General features: G+C 49.3%; 1 protein-coding gene across 1 annotated transcript in view; it reads right to left on the minus strand.

The window, feature by feature from the left end:
- The window catches only part of LOC137644835 (cyclin-dependent kinases regulatory subunit 1-like), a 64,095-nt gene that overhangs the window by 15,760 nt on the left and 22,516 nt on the right, over positions 1 to 25,819 (minus strand). Inside the window, exon 3 of the mRNA XM_068377722.1 lies at positions 17,418 to 17,502. Within this exon, the coding sequence (XP_068233823.1) occupies positions 17,444 to 17,502 (59 nt within the window). The 3' untranslated portion in view covers positions 17,418 to 17,443. The remainder of the gene's footprint in view (positions 1 to 17,417; positions 17,503 to 25,819) is intronic.

The following is a 25,819-nucleotide window of genomic DNA, read 5'->3' on the forward strand; positions in this document are numbered from 1 at the left end:
GACTTGGGGTCTAGGGCTGGTGAGCAATGGTAGCCTGAGATTCAGGAGCATTGCGAACAGACCCCCTAGTTGGAGGACCTCGTAAAGTCGGGACTTTGTTGGCTACATGGCGATCCAAAGTCCATTCGGTATACCTTATCTGAGATGCTGTGCACAGATTGTCGGCGAGCACGTTCTTCCAGTCTGGAATGAAGCGGGCTGATAGTGGTACCGAATGGACTTTGGTCCATCTTAGTGTTTATACTATTAGATGGGAAGAGGCTACAAGCAAGTTCCTTCTTGCTTGTTGATGTGAGTCTCTATGTGGTGTGTGGTGTGTCATCCATCACATCACTGAGTGGTCTGTTAGGAACCGATGAGGCTGCTGAAGGCCCGGAAAGTTGGCCTTCATCTCTTAAGAGATTTAAGTGAAGGTACCTTCGGGCTCTGTCCAGAGGGCTGAGGTCGTGTGGTGCAGCACTATGGTCCCTCCTTTCTTCTTTTTTCCGACTCAAGTCTCTTGGAATGGAAGTCGTTCTCATTTCGAGAAGGTTTTGTGGAGATTGGTGTCAAGAATCATTCCCAGATACATCAGTCTCCTGGGAGGGAAGTAGGGAAGACTTCCGTAGGTTTACCCTGATCACTGGATCTTGGAGAAAAAAAAAAGACTTCAGAAGTTCCAGTGTTAATGCCAGGTTGCCACTGAGTCTTCTAAGGTCAGACAGTCGTCCCAAGAGAGAGGAGACAGAAGCCGATCCTGTGAGACCAGGATGGGTGTAGTGGAAAGACCGAAGCACAGTGCCTTGAACTGGTGTTTCCTGTTTGTCTAGACTGAATCTTCCAACCTTCCTAGATGGATGGTTTGGGCCTGGGAGTAAGTGTCCTTTAGGGCCAGTGTGCAAATGAAGACCTAAGGTCTCAGCCCTTGTTCGAACTCCAACATGGTGTGGACATCTACCCAAAGGGCCGGCTCCTTGCTGATCCTTTTGCATGGAAGATTGTCGACGCTGGAGTCTTGACTCGTGTCATAAAGGATCACGCGCGATACCCAGTGTAAGAATTCTTCTCTGAGAGAGAATTTCCTTAACTAACAGAAGGAAGGCAACGCTTAGCCTTAACCTGCGCCCTGATGGGATTGATGCTATTCCTTAGAATAGAATTAATCTGGCGAATGTTAATCAATGGTTAACCGTTGGGTATTGTGGTTACTGTGCAGTTGGAGAGTGCTCGCAAGTAGTTCCCTGTTGGCAAGCCGTTGATGAGGGTTGTCGAACGTTTGCTGATCACTTTAGTGTGATGGCGAACGGCAAGTAGCGAGAAGTATGTTGTATACCTTCTGATCTAGGAACTACAGGAAGCGGTTGACTAGTAAGTTCGAGTCACGAACTGCTGGCAAATTGCCGATGACCGATGAATCGGTGGTCTGTGAGCCGATGGTGAGTTTGAGATCAGCAAGATGATTATGGTCCCCCCTGGTTGGTCAGAGATGAGCAAGCTGAAGATGGGCTGGTCAGAGATCAGCGAGCTGAGTTCAATGATCGAAGAAAGATGAGCTGCTCATCGGTGATCTAGTGATCAGCAAGCTGATGACTGGTTATTGACTAACAATCGGTGATTGGAAATGCTAGCAATTGGAGATCGTTAGTCATTGGAGGGACTAGAGGTCAAAGATCAGCATTGAGCTAGCAATTGGCGATCTGGTGATCGGCGACCTAGCGATCAGTAAACTGTGAACTAGCCATCAGCAAACAGTGATCTAGAGATCAGTCTTTTGATGCTTTCCTGTTTGCTGACGGTGGTCTGTCAAGGAAAAAGAAACTTCAGAAGAGACAGGGACCAAGGATTCCCCGTTTTGAATCCCCTTGTAGGATGAAATCTTCGGGATCTTGAATCCTTCTGTGAAGCCTTATTCCTCTTTTCCTGGTGGCAATGTTTATGTTTGCGGGGAGGAATGGGGCAATGGTGACCTGTCCAAAAAGTTTTATTCCTTTTTACTGACAATTGCGCGAGTGTGTAGGAGAGTACTGGAGTGATGGCACACAGGATAATGCTGGTGCTTAATATCTGCCTGGAGAACAGGAAAGCGCTGGATCTTAGGCAAGAGCTGGTGCATTGGATCTGCGAGCCTTGACTCTTTGGCAAGAGCTGGCGCATTGGATCCGGGACCGTAACTGCGCAGGAGGGCGCAGGAAAGTAAGGGAGAGTGCTGGCGCGCAGTAAGGCACTGTGTAGTTTTGTGCATTTTCCCTAGGATGCGCCGAAGCGTGTGACTGGTTGCGCAGGGGTGGGTGCATTGGCATGTGCGTGAGAGTACTACGTGGAGACTGTTGGTGAGCTCACGCGCCCGCAAGAGTGTTGGCGCGCGTGCAGGAGACCATCGGCGCCCGCGTGCTGAAGAAAGTCGGAGCGCAAGCGCGCAATACTGTTGGTGCGCGCGTGGGAGACCCTAGGCGCCTGCTCGCGGAAGAAAGTCGGCCCTTGCGTGGAACTGTTGCCACGCACGCGTGCAAGACTATTGGCGTGCGCAAGAGCATTGGCGCTTGCGCGCTTGGAAAATCATTGGGGCGCGCGGGGGAGACCATCTTTGCCCGTGCGTGGAAGCTCGTTGGAGCGCGCACAAGAGCATTGGCACTAGCGTGCGCGGAAAATCATCGGCGCGCGCAGGAGACCATCGGCGCACGCGCAATACCCGCGCCAGAGCATTGGCGCTCGCACGCGTGGAAAATCGGCGGCGTGCGAGCGGAAGATCGTCGGTGCGCGCGCGCAAGACTATTGGCGCGGGTGCGGAAAATGACAAATTCGTAGATAATTTGTATTTTTCCTAACCATACAAACCTTAGCTATTTAATTAGGGTATTACTTTTGGCGTAGCTGAAATGACGAGCCATTAGATTTTTAACGAGGGTTTAATAGCCCCTCGCTAGTTAGTGAGGGGGTAGGGGAGGGGTAGCTAGCTACCCCTCCCCCCCTCACACACTGGAGAGTAGCTCACTTTGCTTAGAGGTAGGACTTCCCGGGGGACAGGGCTGGCGGGTAAGTTTGATTAAATAGCTAAGGTTTGTATGGTTAGGAAAAATACAAATTATCTACGAATTTGTCATTTGTTCCGTAACCGAAATACAAACCACGCTATTTAATTAGGGTCACTTAACCCTTAGGAAGGGTGGTAAGTCCCAGCCGTACTGGCTTTGGGTTTTGCCCGGGGACTCAGTATCTGAGTGTGTTAGAACTCAAGATAGGGAGTCCCTGCACCTCGCAAGTGCCTTGCTCTGCAAGGACCGCAGCCTACGTAAGCTAGTGTGTGAAGGAGTGAAGTGTGACTCGTCCTAGGAAGTTGACCTGGAGTCCTTTAGATGGAAATCTAGGTTAGGATGATCCCAATACCATCTCGTAAGGGTATGGGGACGTGACAGTATTAACTTAATACTAGGAACACAAGGAAACATGGTTTACCTGCAGTGGTTTGAGGTCAGCTGTGCAGAGAACCCAGGATGCTGCTTTCCCCAAGAGAGGGGAGAATGAAGAAAAGAATAAGGGCCAGGCATACCTTTTCATTCATGCAGACTAAAACCGGGTAATAATGCCCTCAACCTTCTGCTACTTGTCCATTAAGGAGCCTGAGGTTTAAAGCAGCTGTTGTGCAGCCACCACAGGGCCGATAGAGAACGTATCGAGCCTCCTGTGGGTCACGTCTTGCAGGTAGTGGGCTGTGAAGGTCGTTTGGCGCTTCCAAACCCCTGCTTGTAGAACCTGCGACACAAGAGTAATTTCTCTTGAATGCCAGGGACGTAGCAATGCCCCTGACATCATGTGCCCTAGGGCGACGTGACGGAGGAGGGTCAGGATTCAGGGAATGGTAGATAACCCTGCGAATCCAAGCCGAGATTCTATTCTTAGTGACCCTCCTCTTCGTCCTTCCTGTACTCATAAACAATGCTTGCACCCGAGGACGAATTGCAGCTGTTCTTTTAAGATAGACCCTCAGACTCCTGACTGGGCACAGTAGGAGATGGTCTGGGTCATCTGTTACAGAACGGAGACTCGAAATCCGGAAGGAGTCAAACCGGGGGTCCGACACTCCTGGATTCTGAGTCTTAGCTACAAATTCAGGGACGAATCTGAACGTTTCCTCCCCCCCTCCCCTTGAATGGGCGATGTCATACGAGAGACCATGAAGTTCGCTGACTCGCTTGGCCGAGGCCAGAGCAAGCAGGAACACCGTCTTCCAAGTCAGGTGGCGTTCAGAAGCCTGGCGTAATGGTTCGAAAGGAGGTCTCTTAAGAGACCTGAGGACTCGAACCACGTTCCATGGAGGAGGTCTCACTTCCGACTGGGGGCAGGTAAGTTCATAACTTCGTATGAGTAGAGAAAGTTCCAGCGAAGAGGAAATGTCCATTCCTTTGAGCCTGAAGGCAAGACTTAAGGCTGAGCGATAGCCTTTCACTGCCGAGACTGAAAGGCACATTTCTTCCCGCAAATACACGAGAAACTCCGCTATTGCTGGAATAGTGGCATCGAGTGGAGAGATACCCCTTCCACGACACCAACCACAAAAGACACTCCACTTTGCCTGGTAGACCCCTGCAGATGACTTTCGCAGGTGTCGAGACATCCTTTCCGCAACTTGTTGCAAAAAGCCTCTCTCTATGAGGAGACGCTGGATAGTCTCCAGGCGTGAAGTCGTAGCGATACTACGGCTTTGTGGAAGATGTTGGCATGTGGTTGTCTGAGTAGTTCGTGTCGAGGAGGAAGTTCTCTCGGGAGTTCCGTCAGGAGCTGCTGAAGGTTCGGGAACCATTCTGCGTGATGCCATAGCAGAGCTATTAAGGTCATCGAAAGGTTGACCGATATTCTGGTCTTGTTGAGTACCCTTCTCATCAGACAGAACGGGGGAAAGGCGTAGACGTCGATGTTGTATCACCGTTATTGAAAGGCATCTTGCCAGAGTGCCTTGGGGTCTGGGACTGGGGAGCAGTACAGCGGGAGCTTGAAATTCAAGGCTGTCGCGAAGATCTACCGTTGGGGAACCCCACAAAGTCAGGACTTTGTTGGCTACTAGACGATCCAAAGACCACTCGGTACTCACTATCTGAGATACCCTACTCAGACTGTCGGCGAGCACATTCCTCTTGCCTGGAATGAAGTGTGCTGATAGTGGAATCGAGTGGGCTTCGGTCCATCTCAGTATCTCTACTGCAAGATGGGATAGCTGCTGTGAAAAGGTACCTCCCTGCTTGTTGATGTAAGCCACGACCGTGGTGTTGTCGCTCATCACCACCACGGAGTGACCCGCCAGGTATTGTTAGAACTGCTGAAGTGCCAGATACACGGCTTTCATTCCTAGCAGGTTTATGTGGAGGCACTTTTCTAATTCTGACCATAGGCCTGAGGTCCTGTGGTTCAGAACGTGGGCCCCCCACCCTTTTTTTGAGGCGTCCGAAAACAGCATCAAATCCGGGGAAAAGACGAGAAGATCCACTCCCTTTCGTAGGTTTTCCTCTGTCAATCAACACTGAAGATCCGTCCATTCCGCAGGACCCATTGGGACCAAGATGTCCGGGGAATCGTGTCCTTGATTCCACTGGGACTTGAGTCGCCATTGCAGGGATCTCATTCTGAGGCGACCATTTGGAACTAGACGGGCCAGAGAAGAAAGGTGACCGAGGAGACGTAACCCCGATTGGGCTGGGAGTTCTTTTCGTCTGAGGAAAGGAACTGCGACCCTCCTCAGCCTTGCTATCCTGTCGTCTGATGGGAATGCTTTGTGGAGATTGGTGTCCAAGATCATGCCTAGATATACCAGTCATTGAGTTGGAAGCAGGGAAGACTTCTCGAGATTTACCATGATCCCTAGATCTTGGCAAAGTCCCAGAAGCTTGTCTCGGTGTCGAAGAAGGGTCGACTCGAGTCTGCCAGGATCAGCCAGTCGTCCAGATAGCGGAGACGGATGCCGATCCTGTGTGCCCACGAAGAAATCAGTGCGAACACCCTGGTGTATACCTGAGGTGCTGTGGAGAGACCGAAACACAGCACCTTGAACTGGTAGATCTTGTTGTCTAGGCTGAATCTTAAATACTTCCTTGAAGACGGATGTACTGGAATCTGGAAGTACGCGTCCTTCAGGTCCAGTGTTGATGGCGCACAGGCAAGCGATGGCGAGTAGGCGAGCGACTGTGCACAGGTGAGGGTGCGTGCGGGCGCGTAGATCTCAGAGATGGCGAGAGGGTGCGTTGGCGAGCGATGGCGCGCAGGTGATAGAGCGCGCGGGCGCTCAGGAGATCGATGGCGCGCAGTTGCGCAATCAGGAGAAGCAGGACGCGCAGGCGGGAGTGCAAGCGTTTGCACGCGCGATGGAGATTGTTCGCGAGCGCGTGCAGGATCTCGGCAAGCTCTAGGCGAGCGCCCACGCGCAAGGGTGTTACCCTTAGCGCGTGGGCGTGCAGGAGGGCGCACAGCACGAACTGGTGTCTGTGCGCGATGGTGCGTAGGCGATGGCTGACGAGCTGGCGGGGTCCTATGGCGCGTAGGCGAACGCTGAAGAGGAGAAACTCGGTTTTAGGATCTTGCGCCCAGATCCGGAGATCGCGGGCGCGCAGGCGAACGATGGCGTGCAGGCGAACGCTAGCACGCAGGTGAAGAGCGCTGGCGCGCAGGAGATTGTGAATGCGCATCAAGATGAGGGCGGGGTGTTGTACGCTGGCGAGGAGAGGATCGCTGGCGAACAGGAGAGCGCTGGCGCGCAGGTGAGAGATGGCGAGCAGGAGAGTGCTGGCGAAAAGGAGAGCGATGGCGAGTAGTCTCAGCAGAAGAAGGTCTCTGGGGCGTTGTCTCCGAGGATGAAGTTCTGAGCAAAGAGGACTTCACCACAGGCGAGAGCTTGCGCGCAATTGCGCGCGAGCGTGCAGGAGAACGTTGGAGCGCAGGGGATACCTGCCGCTTAAGGGACTTGCTCACATTGTGAGAAAGCCCCTTTTGCCCCAAAGGGACCGGTGCCCGTTATAAAACGGGATGCGTGGGCGCCCAAAGCGCGTCAGCAGCCAGGAACGGAGACGGCAGGTCCGAAGGTCTGGCGGGCGAAGGAGAACGATCAGCACAGAGGTCCAAGGATGCAACTGCAACGGTCGGTGCACAGCGAGGAGGATCCTCTGCGGGGGACTGCGACGGAGAAGAGCCGAATAGGCGCCTCCTAACTCCCTTGTGAGGAGAAGGAAGGCCTCTACGGCGAAGAGGAGGGCGAGCCTTCCGACAGATACGTCCTCTGGGGGCGGCAGGCAGACCATCGTCAGTCCTCCGAAGAGGAGTCTCTGTCAGTGAACTCCCCCGAGGGGAAGAATCACCTGCAGGAGAGACCGTTGGACTTAGCTCCTCCCTCAAAGGATGTTCGGAGGGAGAAACTAAGCCTTCAGCTGCATCGGGAACCAAGGCAGGGGTTTGACCTAACATGTCGGAGGCCCCTGCCACAACAATCTCGATGATAGACAGAGGGTCAACCTCTGCTACCGCCGGACATAAGGTGTGAGGGTCCGTTTCGACCGTCGACAAATATGTACCACAAGGGTGGTCAGGTAATCCGGGGCACTTCCGCATGATGGTAGAGGCCAACTTCCAAGCACACACTGCAAAGAAAAAGCAAAAAAGATTAAGGCTGTCAATAAGCGAGGGTGGGAGAAGACACATCTGTTCATCACCCGAGCCAAAAGCAAAGTGAGCTACTCACCGGTGTGTGAGGGGGGCAGGGGTAGCTAGCTACCCCTCCCCTACCCCCTCGCTAACTAGTGAGAGGGTAGTAAACCCTCGTTAAAATTCTAATGGCTCGTCATTTCAGCTACGCCGAAAGTAATATGGAGTTTTTATGATAAAACAAAGTTTTATGAATACTTACCTGGCAGTTATATATATATAGCTGAGTCTCCGACTCCGGCAGAATTTAATCGAAAATCGCGGCAACCACCTTGTGGTGGTTGTGTGGTTAGATGGTTAACAACCCTTACAGGGTGGTACTTGGAATCATTCCCATTTTCCGTTCCTCAGATTATCTTTGCCCGACCTGTCTCCTGAGGGGAGGTGGGTGGGCTTTAAAATATATATATAACTGCCAGGTAAGTATTCATAAAACTTTGTTTTATCATAAAAACTCCATTTTTATGAATAGAACTTACCTGGCAGTTATATATATATAGCTGATTCACACATTTGGAGGAGGGAAACAGACAGAAAAACATAGTTTGGGAAACAACAAAAGAGTTGTAGGAGAACAAACACCTTGATTCCTTACCTGCTAAGGTAGCTGACTTCAAAGGTAACTGCCTCTAGAGTCGCTTTCCCTTAGGAGTGTTCAGCCAGGAGTAGACCTGCTACGCTGCAAACAACTCAATCGAGTCTGTCAAAGGGGTAGGACCAACAACTTGACTAGACTTCAGAAAACTACCTTCCCATATAATAAAAACCTGCAACCTTACTAAAGCTAACCATCTAACCTTGCAGAAATAGATATACAGTAAACTATCTATCTGGACTGAGGGAACCGTACCACAAGACGAGGACCTCAGACAACCATAAAAAACACAAACCCATATACAAGTACAAAAACTAAGGTTGAGTGGGGGTAGTAACTCCTTTGCCTAATACAGAAGCCGCAGCTACGTATGGGCCCAAGGTATAACACTTGTCATAGTCCACTCTTACCTCTCTGAGGTAATGAGAAGCGAAGACAGAGTTGCTCCTCCAGAAGCAGCAATGGCCCGTACTTCGTGAGCCCGTAATTTTAACAGGGCGAAGTTTTCTTCCTCACAAAAGAGGTGGGCTTCCCTAATAGTTTCCCTCAGGAAAAAGGACAAAGCGTTCTTTGACAGGGGTTTTTGAGGATCCTTCACCGAACACCATAAGGAGTTGGAAGCACCCCTCACGCTCTTAGTGTGGGCCAAATAAGCCTTGAGAGCCCTAACCGGGCAAAGGAGGCTTTCCTGTTCCTGACCCACTAGATTCGTGAGGTTAGGGACTTCAAAAGTCCTGGGCCAGGGTTTCGAAGGGTTCTCATTCTTGGCAAGAAAGTCAAACCTCAAGGAACAAACCGCTCCATTTAGGGTGAAGCCTACACGCTTCTCGATTGCCTGGACCTCGCTGATCCTCCCGGCAGTCGCTAGAGACAAAAGGAAGAGGGTTTTCTTAGTCACATCTCACAGAGAAGCTTGCGAGATAGGCTCAAACTTCCTGGAGCACAAAAACTTAAGCACCACATCAAGGTTCCAAGAAGGGGGTCTTAAGTGCACCTGCTTCGTTGTCTCAAAAGACCTAATGAGGTCCTGCAAGTCCTTATTCTGAGATAACTCTAAGCCTCTATGCCTAAAGACGGTTGAGAGCATGCTCCTGTATCCTTTAATGGTAGATACAGCCAGCTTAGCATCCTGCCTGAGGTACAAAAGAAAGTCTGCAATCTGGCTTAGAGAGGTAGAGGACGAGGAAACCTTGCGCCTCCTGCACCAAGCTCTAAAGGTCTCCCACTTTGACTGGTAGACTCTTTGTGAAGAGATCCTCCTTGCCCTGGCAATAGCTTTCGCCGCTTGTGCCGAAAAGCCTCGAGATCTAACGAGCTTCTCGACAGTCTGAAGGCAGTCAGATTGAGAGCGAGGGGGTTTTGGTGAAATCTCTCGAAGTGGGGTTGTCTGAGAAGATCTGGACTTGCCGGGAGTCTTCTTGGAAAGTCCATCAGCAACCCTACCACTTCGGTGAACCATTCCCTCGCAGGCCAGAATGGAGCCACTAGGATCATTTGTCCCGAATCGAGGAGAGCGAATTTCCTGACAACCAGATTGATGATCTTGAACGGGGGAAAGGCATACATGTCCAGCCCCGTCCAATCCATCAAGAAGGCGTCCACTGCAACAGCTTCCTCGTCCGGGACTAGGGAGCAGTAGTTGGGGATCCTCTTGTTTAGACCGGAGGCGAAAAGGTCTATTACCGGTCTGCCCCACAACTTCCAGAGGCTCCGACAGACATGCGGGTTGAGAGTCCACTCTGTAGGAAGGACTTGTCCCCTCCTGCTGAGCATGTCTGCCCTGATGTTTCTCTGCCCTTGAACAAACCTTGTCAACAGCTGGGTCTCGTTCTCGTTCGCCCAAAGGAGAAGCTCTCTCGCAGATGAGAACAGAGAGAGGGAGTGAGTTCCCCCTTGCTTCCTTATGTACGCGAGAGCTGTGGTGTTGTCGGAATTGATCTCCACAGTCTTTCCCGACACCAAGGTTTTGAAGGCCTTGAGCCCTAACAAAATGGCCATCAATTCCTTCCTGTTGATATGCCAACTGACCTGACTCCCTTCCCAAATACCTGAGACCTCTTTGTTCCCTAGTGTTGCTCCCCAGCCTGACTCGGACGCGTCTGAGAATAACACTAGGTCGGGGTTCTTCTTGAACAAGGAGATCCCTTTTCCCAACAGAGCTGGGTCCAGCCACCACATTAAAAGATCCTTGATCTCTGTCGGAATGGGAAAAGAAAAAGTGTCCTGGATCTTTCTGTTCCAAACCTTTGCGAGGAAGTGTTGCAGAGGCCTTAGGTGCAGTCTCCCCAAAGGGACAAACTGCTCCAGGGAGGATAGAGTTCCCAGCAGACTCATCCACTCCTTCGCTGAGCATTCCTGCTTCCTTAAAAAGTCTTTGACTTTGTCCAGGCACCTGGTCTGCCTCTCCTGGGAGGGAGAAGCCCGAAAAAGAACTGAATTCAGAACTATCCCCAAATAGAGAATAGTCTGATTCGGCTCGGTCTGAGATTTCCCCCAGTTGACGATGAGTCCCAAGTCCTGAGTCATCGTATAAGTCTTCATTAGGTCCTCCAGACATTTCTCTTTCAACAGTGACTGGATCAGCCAGTCCTCTAGATAGAAGGAGACCCTTATCCCCTCCTGGTGTAACCAGCCTGCCACATTCGCCATTAGTCTAGTGAAAACTTGGGGAGCTGTGCCGAGACCGAAGCAAAGTGCCCTGAACTGGAAGCACTTGCCCTGGAACACAAACCTCAGATATCTCCTCGAAGACGGATGAATGGGGACGTGAAAATAAGCGTCCTGCAGGTCGAAAGAAACCATCCAGTCTCCTGGACGAACTGCAGCCAGCACTGACTGAGTCGTCTCCATGGAGAACTTTGTTTTCTCCACGAAGGCGTTCAGAGAGCTGACATCTAGGACTGGTCTCCATCCACCCGAGTTCTTGGGAACCAGAAACAGGCGATTGTAAAAGCCTGGGGAGGCGAGGTCTTGAACCGGCTCTATTGCTCCCTTGACCAACATCTGGTCGACTAGCTCCAGAAGAGCCTCTCGTTTCCCCGCGTCGGTATACTGAGCCACTAAGGCTAGGGGAGAGTCTGAGAGAGGTGGTTTCTTTAAAAAGGGGATCTTGTAACCTTCCTTGACGACTGAGAGGGACCAGGTGTCCGCCCCTCTCCTTTTCCAAGACTGCCAAAAACGAGACAGTCTTGCCCCTACTGGTGTCTGGAGGACTTCCATCTCATTTTTTGGACCGGAGCCTAAACGCACCCCTGCTGGTCCTTGGCCCTGACTCTTGTCTTCTCCCCTAAAATCCGCTCTCGAGGAGATCCTGCCCCGAAAGGATTGTTGAAACTTCTTCTCCTCCTTCTTCAGAGGAGCAGGAGCAACAGGAAAGGTCTTTCTAGCCGACCGAGACAAAAGGTCCTGAGTAGCCTTCTGAGCCAGAGAAAGGGAGATATCTCTGAACAGAGCTTCAGGAAAAAGATCGACGTGAAAAAGGGGCGTAAAGTAGCTCCGACTTCTGGGCAACAGTCACAGATCTAGAGGTGAAGGAGCACAAAAGGGCCCTCTTCTTTAAGACCCCTGCTGAGAAAAGGGAAGCCAATTCATTAGCTCCATCCCTTAGAGCTTTGTCCATGCAGGACATGATACTCGTCAGGTCCTTCGTGTCCTCCAGGAGTTCAGACTTCCTGGCCAGAGTCCCGAGAGACCAGTCCAGGAAGCTGAAAACCTCGAAAACCCTGAAAATTCCCTTGACGAGGTGATCAAGCTCCGACATGGACCACATCACCTTGGCAGAGTTTAAAGCATGCCTTCTTGCCGTCCACAAGAGCCGAGAAGTCACCTTAGGAGGAGGCAGGCACTCCTAACCCCAAAGGTTCCCCTGTCTCATACCACATACCGGCCTTGGAAGCGAGCCGAGACGGTGGAAAAGAAAAGGTGGTCTTGGCAGCTTGTCTCCGTTCCTTCATCCAATCATCCACTTTAACGAGAGCTTTCCTGGCCGAAATTGAAAGTTTCATTTTGATGAAGGCCGAAGACTTAGTAGCTTTCTTCCTGGTAAATTGAGACTGAGGAGAACGAGGGGCCGAAGGTTGAAATTCCTCCCCATAAAGTTCCAAATGAGAGCGAGAAAGAACCTTGTAATCACTAGAAGAGTCGGCAGGTTTTTCTTCCTCTTCCGAAATATCTTCGAGGTCCTGCTCAAGGATAACATCCCGAAGAGTTGGGCTGCCAGCAGCCTAGCAGCGAGAGCTGTTTGAATCCTGGCGCCGAGCGCCGCTAACATCCAGTCGGCGAGAAGCGGTATCGTCACGATGACGAGAAGCGGTATCGTCACGATGACGAGAGGCAGTATCGTCACGATGACGAGAAACGGAAGCGTCCTGAAGATGCAGGCTGCCTTCGCCTTGAAAATGCAGACTGCATTCATCCTGTTTCCTAAGAAACGAGGCAGTAACGTCCTGGCGTTTTGAAAGAGAAACGGAATCGTCACGGCGCCGAGAACGAGAGGCAGTATCGTCCTGGCGCCGGGAGAGGGGAGAAGGAAATTCTTGGCAGCGTGCCGATGAAGAGGGTGTGCGTTGTCGTACGGCCGACGAAGTGCGCAGAGGTTTCTTGGGAAAGATACTAAAATCTCTCTTAGAAGAAGATCTCTTAACAGGCAAAGAGACGTCCTTACGTCTGACGGACTGAGAAGGGTGGCTGAAAGCTTTAACTAACGATGAAAGTTGTTCCTGCATAACAACCATGAAAGCTTTAGCAACCTCCGCTGGCTCTCGCGGTGCCGAAGACGGCAGTTGTCGTACGGCTTGACTGGGAGCGCTGGCAGAAGAAGTAGGGAGTCTAGCAGGATTAACTGGGCTAAGGACTCTCTGTTTCGCCCTTTTAACAGGAACAACATCGAAATGGTCTTCCGAAGGATCAGGGTCTCGGCTACTCGAACCGGGAGAGGGAGAGCGAGACTGCACGTCCCGGTTCCACCCTCTCTTCATTGGTCTTGATTCGTAACACCAATTACGTCTGGGAGAACGATCAGGCGAAGACACAAACGTATCCGACACTCCTTTCCTACGGCGGTCAAGAGCAGACTGGGAGATCGCAACAGGACTGTCTGAGGCGACGACTGACCGAGGATAAGCACCTCTCACCTCCTTTCGGCTTTCGACGTACTTTCTCCCTTGGTCCTGGGAGCTTGGTAGAGGTCTAGACCTAGGGGTATGACAGATTCGATCAGTCGCCACCTCCACTGCACTTTCCCAAGCACTAATTTCACCTACACCCTTACCTTTAAAGGCCTCCAACTGTGCTTTAATGGCCTCCAATTCAGCAGCTAATTTAGCATACCCAGGGTCATCCGTAGGCACAGATCCTGTAGAAGGGGCAGGAGTCACTACATTTGGGGAAGGAATACCTTCCAAAGGGGGTTACAAGCAAAGGGTCAATAGATAAATCTAAGCTAGGCTCACTAGCAGACTTTGACTTTGATTTAGCTCTTCTAACTCTATCAATCCCAAGTTTGCGCACATAGCGCTTCATAGCTAACCAATTATCATCACTTAAAACCTCACATTCCTTGCACTTATTATCTAAAGCACATTCAAACCCCCTGCAACCCATACAGATAGTGTGAGGGTCAACCGAAACTTTCGGCAACCTCACCTTGCAAATATCATTCGCACAAACACGATAATGAATTTTCTCACTCATGATAATAAAGGAAAAAAGACAAAAAAACAAAAACAACACGATTGCCAAATCCCAACACAGTGTACTTCACCAAAAACGAAGTCCAAAAAGGCGATGAAGGGAAAGCGATCCGAAAAAAACTCTGAAAGGCGGACCAACGATGTTGTCGATCCGGCCGGCAGAGATAATCTGAGGAACAGAAAACGGGAATGATTCCAAGTACCACCCTGTAAGGGTTGTTAACCATCTAACCACACAACCACCACAAGGCGGTTGCCGCGATTTTCGATTAAATTCTGCCGCAGTCGGAGACTCATCTATATATATATAACTGCCAGGTAAGTTCTATTCATAAAAACCCTAATTAAATAGCGTGCGGAAGACTATTGGCGCGCGCGGAAGATCGTCGGCGCTAGCGAGCGTAAGACTGTTGGAGAGCGCGCGCATGCAGAAGACTCGCGCATGAAGGTAATGCTAGTCGGTTGGCAGGTCAGCTGGTAGGATGACCACTGGCAGGACAATCAGGAACTGGGATGTGCCCTTTAAAAAGGGCGAGCATCCACCGATGGGGACCGTAAGCAGGTCTACGTTAGAGTCCAGGACCGAAGTCCAAAGGACTTTGTTGCAGCGCAAGGTTGCGCTGGTAGATCGGTAGGTCAGCTGGCAAGATGATCAGGAACTGGGATGTGCCCTTTGGAAGGGTGAACATCCACCGATGGGGACCGTAAAAAAGGTCCGTGTTAGAGTCCAGGACCGAAGTCCAAAGGACAATGTTGCAGCACAAGGTTGCGCTGGTAGATCGGTAGGTCAGCTGGCAGGACGATCAGGAACTGAGGTGTGCCCTTTGGAAGGGCGAGCATCCACCGATGAGGTCCTGGTAGGTCTGCTGCGCTGGAGGTCTGCTTGATCCTCCAAAGAGGTGTCTCTATGAGTGGCCTCTCTCGCGAACGAGAGAGGTGAATACTTCGTAGAAGAGACTTGAAGACATCCGTGATGACGCCCATGAGGGCCGGTAGATCAGCAAGCTGACCTTTAACAGTAGCGATTCTCCGAAGAGGAGTCTCTATGAGTGGCCTCTCTCGCGAACGAGAGAGGTGAACACTTCGTAGAAGAGACTAGAAGACGCCCATGATGATGCCCCGCGAGGGCCAGTGGATCAGCAAGCTGACCTTAACAGTGGCAATCCTTCAAAGAGGAGTCTCTATGAGTGGCCTCTCTTGCGAACGAGAGTGGTGAACACTTCGTAGAAGAGACTTGCCAAGACCGTGCTCCGCCCCTGAAGGAAGAGAAACTCAGCAAGGGGCAAGAGAAGTCTGGGCGAAGGCAGCAACAGCAGTCGGAGACGATGAATTCATTAAGATGTGGGAAGTTTTCCCTCTGAAGGGAGAAACCACCTCACACCTGGGAAGGAAACTTCAGTCGAAAGGGAAGTTGTCCAACCCCTGGAGGCGAACCTCCTTTAGCATTCTAAGATGATCTGAAGTGCTGGTCATGTTGTCACAGGAGTACTTCTAAGAGAAGGGATGACGCCCATGACGACGTCCTCTGAGGGACGGCAGTGACATCAGATTCCCCACGCATGAACAGAACAGCTCTGCTTCGTTGGCACTCTTAGTCGAACGAAGAAAAACTGCATAGTTAACTGGGAAAAAATAAAATTAGTTACTGTAATTATTTAACAGAAATTCCCTAGGGAGGAACTCCGAAGAGGGGAAAGCATAAAGTTGAGTATTGCGCCCTTCCTTCCCCAGTCGACATCCATGGGAGAAGGGAGGAGAGGAGTAACTGTAATAAAAACAGAATTACGATTATTTAAATCAGCTAAGAAAATTCACTAATAGTGAGAACCACTGACCTTCCGAAGGGAAGTGTTCCTCACGGAGAAAGCTGAAAAGTTAAAATATAATTATATTTTCACTAAAAATAATTGAGACAAACAATCGGAAGAGCAACCTAACCAGCGCACGGGAAAGGAGCTTCCCCAATAGTGCGCTGTTGTAGTAAAGGTGAACGACCTCGAGAAGAGAGACCGTAGTCAATCTTTGAAAGGCCACATTCCCTTCGCTCAGAATCCACGTTTCCCGTAGGAAAAAAGGAAAAGGCGAAGACAATAGTTGAATGAAGAGGGTCCAGGCGATGACGATTCCCCTGCGGTGGCCGAGATAACGGCTATATGCCGACGGGAAGATCAATGGACCAGAGAGGGAGAGGTCGTTTCCTACAAAGTGGAACTGTGCTGACCTTGCTACTACGCAAGGGTCGTTGTCGTATATGTATCACACACACAGTACAAACACTGAAAAGGAAACTTACCACATTTCTATACACATATATACATAAACATTAAGAATGTTTTCATATACAGTATATACAAGTATAAGAAAAAGTAAGTAAAAGACAAAAATTAATGGCAGTCCAGAATAGGCGAGGAGGGAGAGAGGAAACAACCGCTATCGATCCGAGCTAAAAGTAAAGTGACTAAATCACAGGTGTGAACGGGAGTTGATGTGAAGAAGAGGCTATCCCCCGCTCTCGATCCGAGCTAAAAGTAAAGTGACTAAATCACAGGTGTGAACGGGAGTTGATGTGAAGAAGAGGCTATCCCCCGCTCTCGATCCGGGCTAAAAGTAAAGTGACTAAATCACAGGTGTGAACAGGAGTTGATGTGAAGAAGAGGCTATCCCCCGCTCTCGATCCGAGCTAAAAGTAAAGTGACTAAATCACAGGTGTGAACGGGAGTTGATGTGAAGAAGGGGCTATCCCCCGCTATCGATCCGAGATAAAAGTAAAGTGACTAAATCACAGGTGTGAACGGGAGTTGATGTGAAGAAGAGGCTATCCCCCGCTCTCGATCCGAGCTAAAAGTAAAGTGACTAAATCACAGGTGTGTTAACCGGAGTTGACGTGAGGAAGAGACTACCCCCCCTACCCCCACTAACTAGCGGTGTGGGTAGTAAACCCTCGCTAAATTTTAATGGCTCGTCATTTCAGCTCCGCCAAAAGTATAACCCCTAATAAATAGCGTGGTTTGTATTCCAGTTATGGAACAATTGCGGTACAATACAGGCTTGTCAGAAACTAAACTCTCTTTGAGAGCAGATGGCAAATGAATATCTAGTAAGCAATTAAATAAAAAAAAAAAATTCTTAAACTATACACATTTGTTTCACGCACTGTACATTTTTTGTACGATATATAGAAATATTTTTAGTCTGACATGACAACTACAGTTATGTATGATTTGGAAAGAAAAAGATACAAAACACTCTAAATTACAGAAGTGTTTCGTGGGAAATCACATATAGAGATTTTTGGTAGAAAATCCTGCATACTGTGCAGTACAGTATAAGCACTAAATTGATTGGTCAACAATACTGTACAACAAGAGTTACTTGTAGCGTAGTTTTGTCATGGGACAAACAAACAAACAAACAAAATTTTTAGTCTTATGGAAAATGCCCAAGTGAACAACCAGGTTAATATATGACAATACCTTATTCCCAAAACATGATCTTGTAACTATGACTGTGGTTTCTGGACTGTTGTTCGTGGCCTTCTGAAGAGCAAAATGTGTGGTTCTGAAAAAAAAAAAAAAAAAAAAAAATACAGCATTACAAATCTTTTTTATAAAATGACCTTTACATGGTATGGATCTTCTCTATAAAGTATGAGTTATTTTTATTCAGTACTGTATACAGGTCCACCAGATCAATAATTGTAAAATAATTAAAGAACAGTTATTTCATAAACACACCTGTAACATAGATCCTTTGGGAAAAAAATAAATCTATGATGTCAAGGCTTTGAAAAAGCCTTGGAGTAAAACAAATTTTTTTAATGTAATTTGTATTTTTCTTAACTATACAAATGAGATCTTTAATAGGACTGTAACTTCAGTGAAGCTGGAATGATCGTCATATATCTAATGAGGTAAACAAAGTTACCTGTTGGGTGGTGGGCAGGCCCTGTCTACTCAACAGGTGAAGCAACAATCACTTTGACCTATGAACTAGGACTTACGGGGTGGTTAAGGTTGCCAGTGTAACTTACAGGTCTGTTGCTTACCCAACATATCGGGCAAAAGGGAGAAAAGGTGTAAGCACCTAGGTTTTCCAGGCCTGTTGGAAACCGTCCTCCATCGCTGCTGAAAGCTTCTTGTTCCGTCGGGTGTAAACAAGTTGATTGATGGGGTACCACAAAGGGCAAGAAGCCTTTCTACCACGCAAGGTAGTAGGGACAATCCTGCTCCTATCACCTGTCCCTGATGGCTATCCACTAATCCATTCCTGTTGACCAGAATAAACCTCGCTGACAGCTCTACAGCACTAGCAAAATGCCCAAATGTGTCGCTGCCTGGCCAGCTCACAGAGAGATTGAGACACTGTTCCTCCTTGTTTGTTGACGTAGGCCACCACAGTAATGCTGATGCTTATTAATACTACCAAGTGACTTATCAAACTCTGTTGAAGTTTCCCAGGCTAAAACGATGCTCGCATTTCAAACAGGTTGATGGGCAGCCATTTTCCGTCTTAATGTCATGATCCCGAGGTGGTCTGGTTACTCTGGCCTTTCTCCCCACCTTTCCTTGGATGTGTCTGTGAACAGCAGTATCTCAAGAAGTGGAGAGTCACGTGGAACTGCTCTGGTAAGGAAGAGTCGCCGACACTAATGTCTCAAGTGTAGGACTTCTTTAGATAGTACAACAAAGCCCTCACAGGACAGAAAAGCCTCTTCTCTCAGTACTGTATCACTCGACGCTTCATTTAGAGAGGGGATGGGGAAGAGCTCAAACCTGGGGTCTTGCCCAAACAGATTCCGAGCTTGGCCATGTGCTCTGGCACCAAACGAAGGAGCTCCTTCCATATCTCAGAGAGGGAGACTAAGGCAGAGACCATGTAACTCACCTAAACTAAAACTGCAGAGACAGTCTTGAGAATCAGAACCTTGAATGAGACCTTTTCAAAGGCTCAGACAGGTATGAGTGACAGCTTTGAGAACGAGGGACAGGACCAGAGGTACAGAGATCGGCAAGACTGTTCGAAGCTATTCATTAGCATAGGCAAATCCTGAGGAGAGGTCTGACCCCTTCCGTTGAAAGACTAAGATCAAGTCTGAGTGGTAGCCTTCACAACAGTAACTGAGAGGCGCTTCTCTTGGCAAGGAAGATGAGAAAATCTGCAATTCGCCGTAGAGATGATACAGCCAGAGAAGAATCTCTTCTAAAAAAGAAATCGTAGAGGATGACCCACTTTCTCTGGGAATGTGAGTAGGGTGGGGGAAAGGACTAAAGAGGGCAGCAGAAGTCATCAACAGGGTATGGGGTTTGCCATTGGAACCAGGGGTAAGGGAAACATTACAAAAGTTATTTACTTTTACTTTTTTGAGGAGAGGGCATAACAATAAAAATGAACAAAACATATGGAAAAATGACAAACTTATAACAGAGTTTGTATTTTTCCTAGCATACAAACCCGAATTCTTTACTATAGGAGATATTCTAGGGCGAGCTGGAAAATACGGCAGAAAAACCTTAATAAGGTCGTTAACGACCGGGCCGGTAGTTATCCATCTGTTAGGGGTGGGGGACTGCCGGCCGGTAGCTACTGAATACCTTCAATCGGATTCTAGCTAGGACTATCTTAGGGGGCGGTGACGGAGGGAAGATTTGAGTAAAGAATTCGGGTTTGTATGCTAGGAAAAATACAAACTCTGTTACAAGTTTGTCATTTGTTCCTACACTAAATACAAATCCTCATTCTCTACTATAGGAGACTTAGTCTTGAGGTCAGGGTGGACGAAGGGTTCCTTATTCCTAGGGAAGGTAGTCCTCAGACTAGACTCTATTGATGAACAAATCTCCCATTAACTTTTCTCTGTAGATCCCCAAAATCTTATCACGACTGAAGGTTTGTAATTACGTGTAAACAAATGTTTCAGTATGAAGAGGGTCGGGAACAATGACTTGGACCCTTTCATACATAGGATGCCCCTGACCTTGAAAAGGGGAATCCTCGTGACTACAAGTATAACTAATACCCTGTGAAAGGAGTCAGATGAGTTTCCTACCTTATTTCCATTGGTGAGTCCAGCTGAAACTGGTTACAGACTAGGATACCCAGATGGGAGGAAGAAGAAAGGAGCAGAAGATAGATGGATGTTCTTCTAAAACCTAGTGTAACGCAGAATCCTCGACCAATGGCTACTGTCCCCTGAAAGGGCGCAAAGGTAGATACAGCACCTGTTGCCCTGCCACAATAGGCCCTATAGAAAAGGTGTTTAGAGACCTATGTGTCACATCGGTTAAATAGTGAGAAGTGAATGTAGATTGACGCTTCCAGACTCCAGCTCTTAAGACTTGGGAGACTGAAAAATTCTTCTTAAATGCCAGAGAGGCAGCCACTCCCCTAACTTGGGCTTTGGGTTGAGCTGCCTCTGGGTCTCCGTGAATGGCTCTCGCAACAACTTTCTTGAGCCAGAAAGAGATGGTATTGCGAGAGATTCTCTTCTTTACCTTATTGGTACTGAGGAAGAGATGACGGAGGCGTGGTCTGAAAGGTCTGGTGTGCTTCAGGTATTTCCTTAGCGCCCTGACTGGGCACAGTAGCAATTGGTCAGTATCCTGTGTTACCCTATTGAGGCTGGAAAATTGAAATTCTCTAAACCTCTCATTGGCTGATGAAGGATTCTGAGTTTTGGCCACAAAGCCTGGCACAAAGTTGAGCGAGACTTCGCCCCATCCTCTAGAATAGGTGACTTCGTAGGATAGACCATGAAGTTCACCAACCCTTTTTGCCAAGGCCAGAGCTACTAGGAAGACGGTCTTAAGGGTTAGGAAGTAGTCAGAGGCCCTATTTAAGGGCTCATAAGGGGGACCCTTCAAGGAACGTAAGACCAGGGACACGTCCCAAGGTGGTGGTCTAATCTCCACTGGGGGGCAAGATCTCTCAAAACCTCGAATCAACAAGGTGATATCTTCTAAGGTGGAAAGGTCAACTCCTCTCAGTCTACAGATGAGGCTCAAGGCTGAACGATAGCCCTTAATTGCCGAGACTGATAGGAGTTTCTCCTCCCTGAGGTACACCAGGAAGTCTGCCACTAATGGAAGAGAGGGATTGAGTGGAGACACGTCTCGCCCTCTACACCAAGCTGCAAACACTCTCCATTTTGCTTGGTAGAGGTTTGTGGATGATTTGCGCAGGTGCCTGGACATGTGTTCAGCCACCTTCCCTGAAAAGCCTCTGCTTCTGAGGAAAGACTGGACAGCCTCCAGGCGTGAAGCTTCAGGAAGTGGATTTTCCCGTGGGGGATACCGCTGTGTGGCTGTGTCAACAGACGGGGTTCTGGAGGTAGAAACCTCGGCACTTGAACCAGCAGGGAAAGGAGGTCAGCGTACCACTCTCTGCTTGGCCACGCCGGAGCTATTAGCGTTAGTTTGCAGTTCCGGGAGGTTCTGAGTTTGTTGATCACCCTTCTGAGCAGGCAAAAGGGTGGAAAGGCATATGCATCCAGGTTGTCCAAGGAGTGTTGAAGGGCGTCCTGGATTGCTGCCTGATGGTCTGGAACTGGGGACCCATAGCGGGGAAGTTTCGCATTCAGAGAGGCGGCGAACAGGTCTATTGGGGGGAAACCCCACAAAGCTATTACTGTCTTCGCTACTCGAGGATCCAAAGACCATTCGCCACTCAGCACTTGGTGATGCCTGCTCAGTTGATCTGCCATGATGTTTCTCCGGCCCGGAATAAACCTGGCTGTGAGAGCAATGCTGTGACTTTCTGCCCACTGGCAAATCTGGACTGCTAGCGTAGAGAGGTCTCTTGCCAGAGTACCCCCTTGCTTGTTGATGTACGAGACGGCTGTGGAGTTGTCGCTCATCAGAACCACCTCTCATCCTTGTAGATCTTCTACAAAGAATTTTAGAACTTTCCAGGCTGCTAATAATTCCAGATGATTTATGTTGAGACACTTCTTTACCAGAGACCAAACTCCTGATGCTAATTTCGGGCCTAGGTGGGAACCCCATCCCCGTAGCGACGCGTCCGAAAAGTTTTAACTTCGGACTGCGGCTTTGGAGGGGAATGCCCTTTGGGTATTCTCTCTGGTCGACCACCAATGAAGGATTTGGAACCTTCACTGTCAAGAATGGGGAATCTGTCTTTTGAGACCAATGAGTCTTCAGATGCCATTGGAGACTTCTCATTCTCGACCTTCCGCCTGGAACTAGTTTTTCCAGGGAGGAAAGATGACCCAGAAGACACTGCCACAACTTGGCTGAAGGCGTAAGTGGAGACAAGAGATGGGCGATGGACTGATCCAGTCTCCGAAGCCTGTCTTCCGACGTAAACACTCTCCCTACCTGGGTGTTGATGAACATACCCAGATAGTTTAAGACTTGGGTCGGAATCAAGCAAGACTTCTCTGCGTTTACAAGGATCCCCAGGTCCTTGCAAAGGCTCAGAAGTCTTCTCAGGTGATCCAGAGCTACCTCCATGAACGAGGCTAGGAGTAGCCAATCGTCCAGGTATCTTAGCAGACGAATTCCGTGCTTGTGAGCCCACAAAGATACGAGTTCCAAAATCTTCGTAAAGACCTGTGGGTCAGTCGAGAGGCCGAAGCACAGGACCTTGAACTCGAAGATTCGACCCTGAACCAGAAAGCGCAGGAATTTCCGGGATGTGCAATGGTTCAGCACTTGGAAATATGCATCTTTCAAGTCTACAGATGCCATAAAGTCTCCTGGATGCATCGCTTGGGTCACGGAGGCAGCTGTCTCCATTTTAAATGGAGTTTGCTTTACAAACTGGTTCAAACTTGAAAGATCGATTACTGGTCTCCAACCTCCCGAGCCTTTCTCTACCAGAAAATGGCGACTGAAAAACCCCGGGAAAGCATTGGAGACCTCTTGAATGGCGTCTTTTAGAAGCATGCTCTGGATCTCCCGAGCTAGGGCTTGCTGTTTCCCTGGATCCCGAGGGATCTGGGAGGACGAGATCGGGGGAGGAGCTAAAGGAGGATTAGAGTCTATGAAGGGGATGCGGTACCCCCAACGAAGCACCTTGATGGTCCATTGCATGGCCCCATAGCCTTCAACCTCCTCCAACTCCCCTGCAGGCACCCCCCTACGCACTATGAGGGGGGGGGCCGTGACCCTATTTCTGTCTAGGGTTCCTCCCTCTGCCTTTAACCTTAGGAGGAGCCGACTTTCCTCTGCCCATCGGTTTGGGTGTAAAAGAGGGGCGGCTGAGGGTCTTGACAGGCAGTGGAGTTGGCTGCTGTTGCATTGGGCAAAAGGAAGCAGCCCTTTGCATCGCGGTGTCCTGCGTCTCTTTCCTCCAATTATCTAGGGCAGAGGAGACTGCCTGCTTAGAAAAGAGAAGAGGTTGCAGAAGATCCGAGTTCCTCAAATCAGACTTTTCAGTCTTACCAATGCTCCTATGAAGTCTGGAGACTGCTGATTCCCTCCTTTTGAGAATCCAGTTGCCCCACATCGTTGCAGCCGTAGCAGTTAGGAAGTCCATCGTTTTGGCCCCGGCAGCCAGGACTTCCTGTAGGGACTGCATGGAGTTTTGGTTTGAAAGGTCTTTGTGACTTGCTAGGTAGCCTACTGTACCTGACCACGCGTCAAACCAGGATAATGCCTCCAGAAGGGACATTGACGCTGCTTCCATTGCCGAGGCTTCTGTGGCGGTGAAAGAGACTGGGGGAGAAGAGAGTCTCTCTGCAGAGCAGCCTGGTGTGAGCCTTGCTGTGAGGGGATCCAGTGTCAGAGGAGAAGGGTTGGCGTCTCTGACCTTGTAAAAACGCCTTTGCCTCGAAAAAGGAAAATGCAGAAGTTTATGGGATCCTTGAGACTTCAAGGAATCCGTTTCCCCCGAGACAGCCTGCGAGACCTTCCTCAGATGGCCTGCAGTGTGAATAGACCAGGGAAGTTCGATTCTGGTCTTAGGGTTTGGTGGAGGACGACATAGTCTGTCTAAAGCTGGAGCGTCGGTATGTCGATGTGACAGATGTAAATCTCCGAGGCCTGAGATATTACACATCGTTCTTAGAGCCCTCAGATAGACGGACTCTAAATCTTTTGATGGTTGGTCTTCCGAGGAATCTTCCGGTCGCGCTAATTCCTCGCGAGGGGGGGGCGATAGAAGCCCGAGTGTCTGAAGGTAACGGCGAAGTAGCATACTCCATTGCCGATATTCCAAGGGAAGGCTAGGCGCTAGCCAATGGCGCCGCACGTGCCTGATCTTGCCTGGAAGTTGATGGTTTAGGCGAAGGCGACCGAATTAACGGTACTGTCTCAATAAGAGGTTGCATTGATCGGCGGTCTGGCCTTTCTCCTCTGTTCTCAGCCGAAGAGAAGAAGGGTTGAACCCTTGCGTCTTCTTCTGAAGTTCTCGTGAAGCTCATATTCCGTAACTCGTTAGCAAGTACGGGAACGGGAGCTGTTCTGTCTAACCTGCGAGGGCGAGATGAATGACCCCGCGTGGATATGTCCGGAGATTTGCGTGATCGGGAGGTTGAAGGACGGGAGCGCTCTCTCTCTGTTGATATGAAGCGATGGCGAGAAGAAGTGTTCTTTCTCCCTTCCCTAGGGTGCTCTGAGCTCCTTCCGATAAACTGTGAAGTGGAAGAATCGCGCTCAGAGTGCTCTCTTTCCTTAGATTTAACATCGCCCCAACTTGAGCGCTTATTGCGCTTATGAGAAATCTCTCGTGACGAAGAGCGCAAATGTATCGTAGAGCTCTTCTTCTTATAGCGCCTAGATGATTCCTCGCGAGAGGAAGACGATTGCGAAGCAGAACGATGACGCGAGGATGTATTCTTCTCATGTTTATGACGAGAACGTTTATCGCTTCTCGGCAAGACATTTCATGAAGAGATAGAAGGCGAGGAAGAGCTAGAACGATGACGTCTCTTCCTATGTCTCCTCTCTCTCCGACGAGAACGTCTGGGCGAAGGAGAGCGAGCTCTCCTTTCCCTCTTCTCTCTCTCTCCCTCCTATCGTCCGAGGATGACAAAGACGATGAGGAGGAGGAGGAGGAGGAGGAGGAGGAGGAGGAGGAGGAGGAGGAGGAGGAGGAGGAGGAGGAGAAGAGGGAGGTATCGCGATGATCGCGCTTGCGACGTTGTTTTGTAGAAGCGCAAGCATTTAGTGTAGGAACAAAAATAAGTTTAGGAGAAAGAAAAATTTAGTCTGTCCGACATCCTAAAAAAGACACTAGATTAGCGGACGGAACATGTGAATGGAAGAAGGGTGTAAATTCATGTGAACACATGGGTGATGGAAGGCGACTTCGAACAAGACCCATGGGACAGGACCGGTGTAGAAAATATGGGAAGCTTCCTATTCAGCAATGTGGCAAACAGGCATGAGTGTTTTTATAGTTTATATATGACATATCTGTTTTTGACGTTAATAGTTTATATGACATATCTATTTTGACGTTGTTACTGTTTTTAGAATGATTTATTATTAATTTGCTATTATCATTTATTTATTTCCTTTCCTTACTGGGCTATTTTCCCCTATTGGAGCCCCTGGGCTTATAGCATCTTGCTTTTCCAACTAGGGTTGCAGCTTGGCTAATAATAATAATAACCCCAATAACAGAAAACCTCTTAGTTTCCTGGAATGTAGGGACCACTCTGACTCTACAACTCTCCCTTGGCAACTGAGTGTCAACTAGTCCTTTCCTCTTGCCCAGAATGTATTTGGCTAACAGCTTTATGACAATGTTGTCTCAATGTATACCTTAGCTGCTTCGTCAGCTTGCAAAGCTAGACGTAAGCCACCTCGGTGGTGTTGCCGTCAATGTGCAGACGCGTCTTCTGACCACACCAATGAGAAAGTCGTTCAGGCATGTGCTGTTCACCTTTTTTGATGCATCTGGTCACGGTTGT

This window comes from Palaemon carinicauda, chromosome 8 (assembly GCF_036898095.1).
Source record: "Palaemon carinicauda isolate YSFRI2023 chromosome 8, ASM3689809v2, whole genome shotgun sequence".
In the NCBI taxonomy this organism is placed as follows: Eukaryota; Metazoa; Arthropoda; class Malacostraca; order Decapoda; family Palaemonidae; genus Palaemon; species Palaemon carinicauda.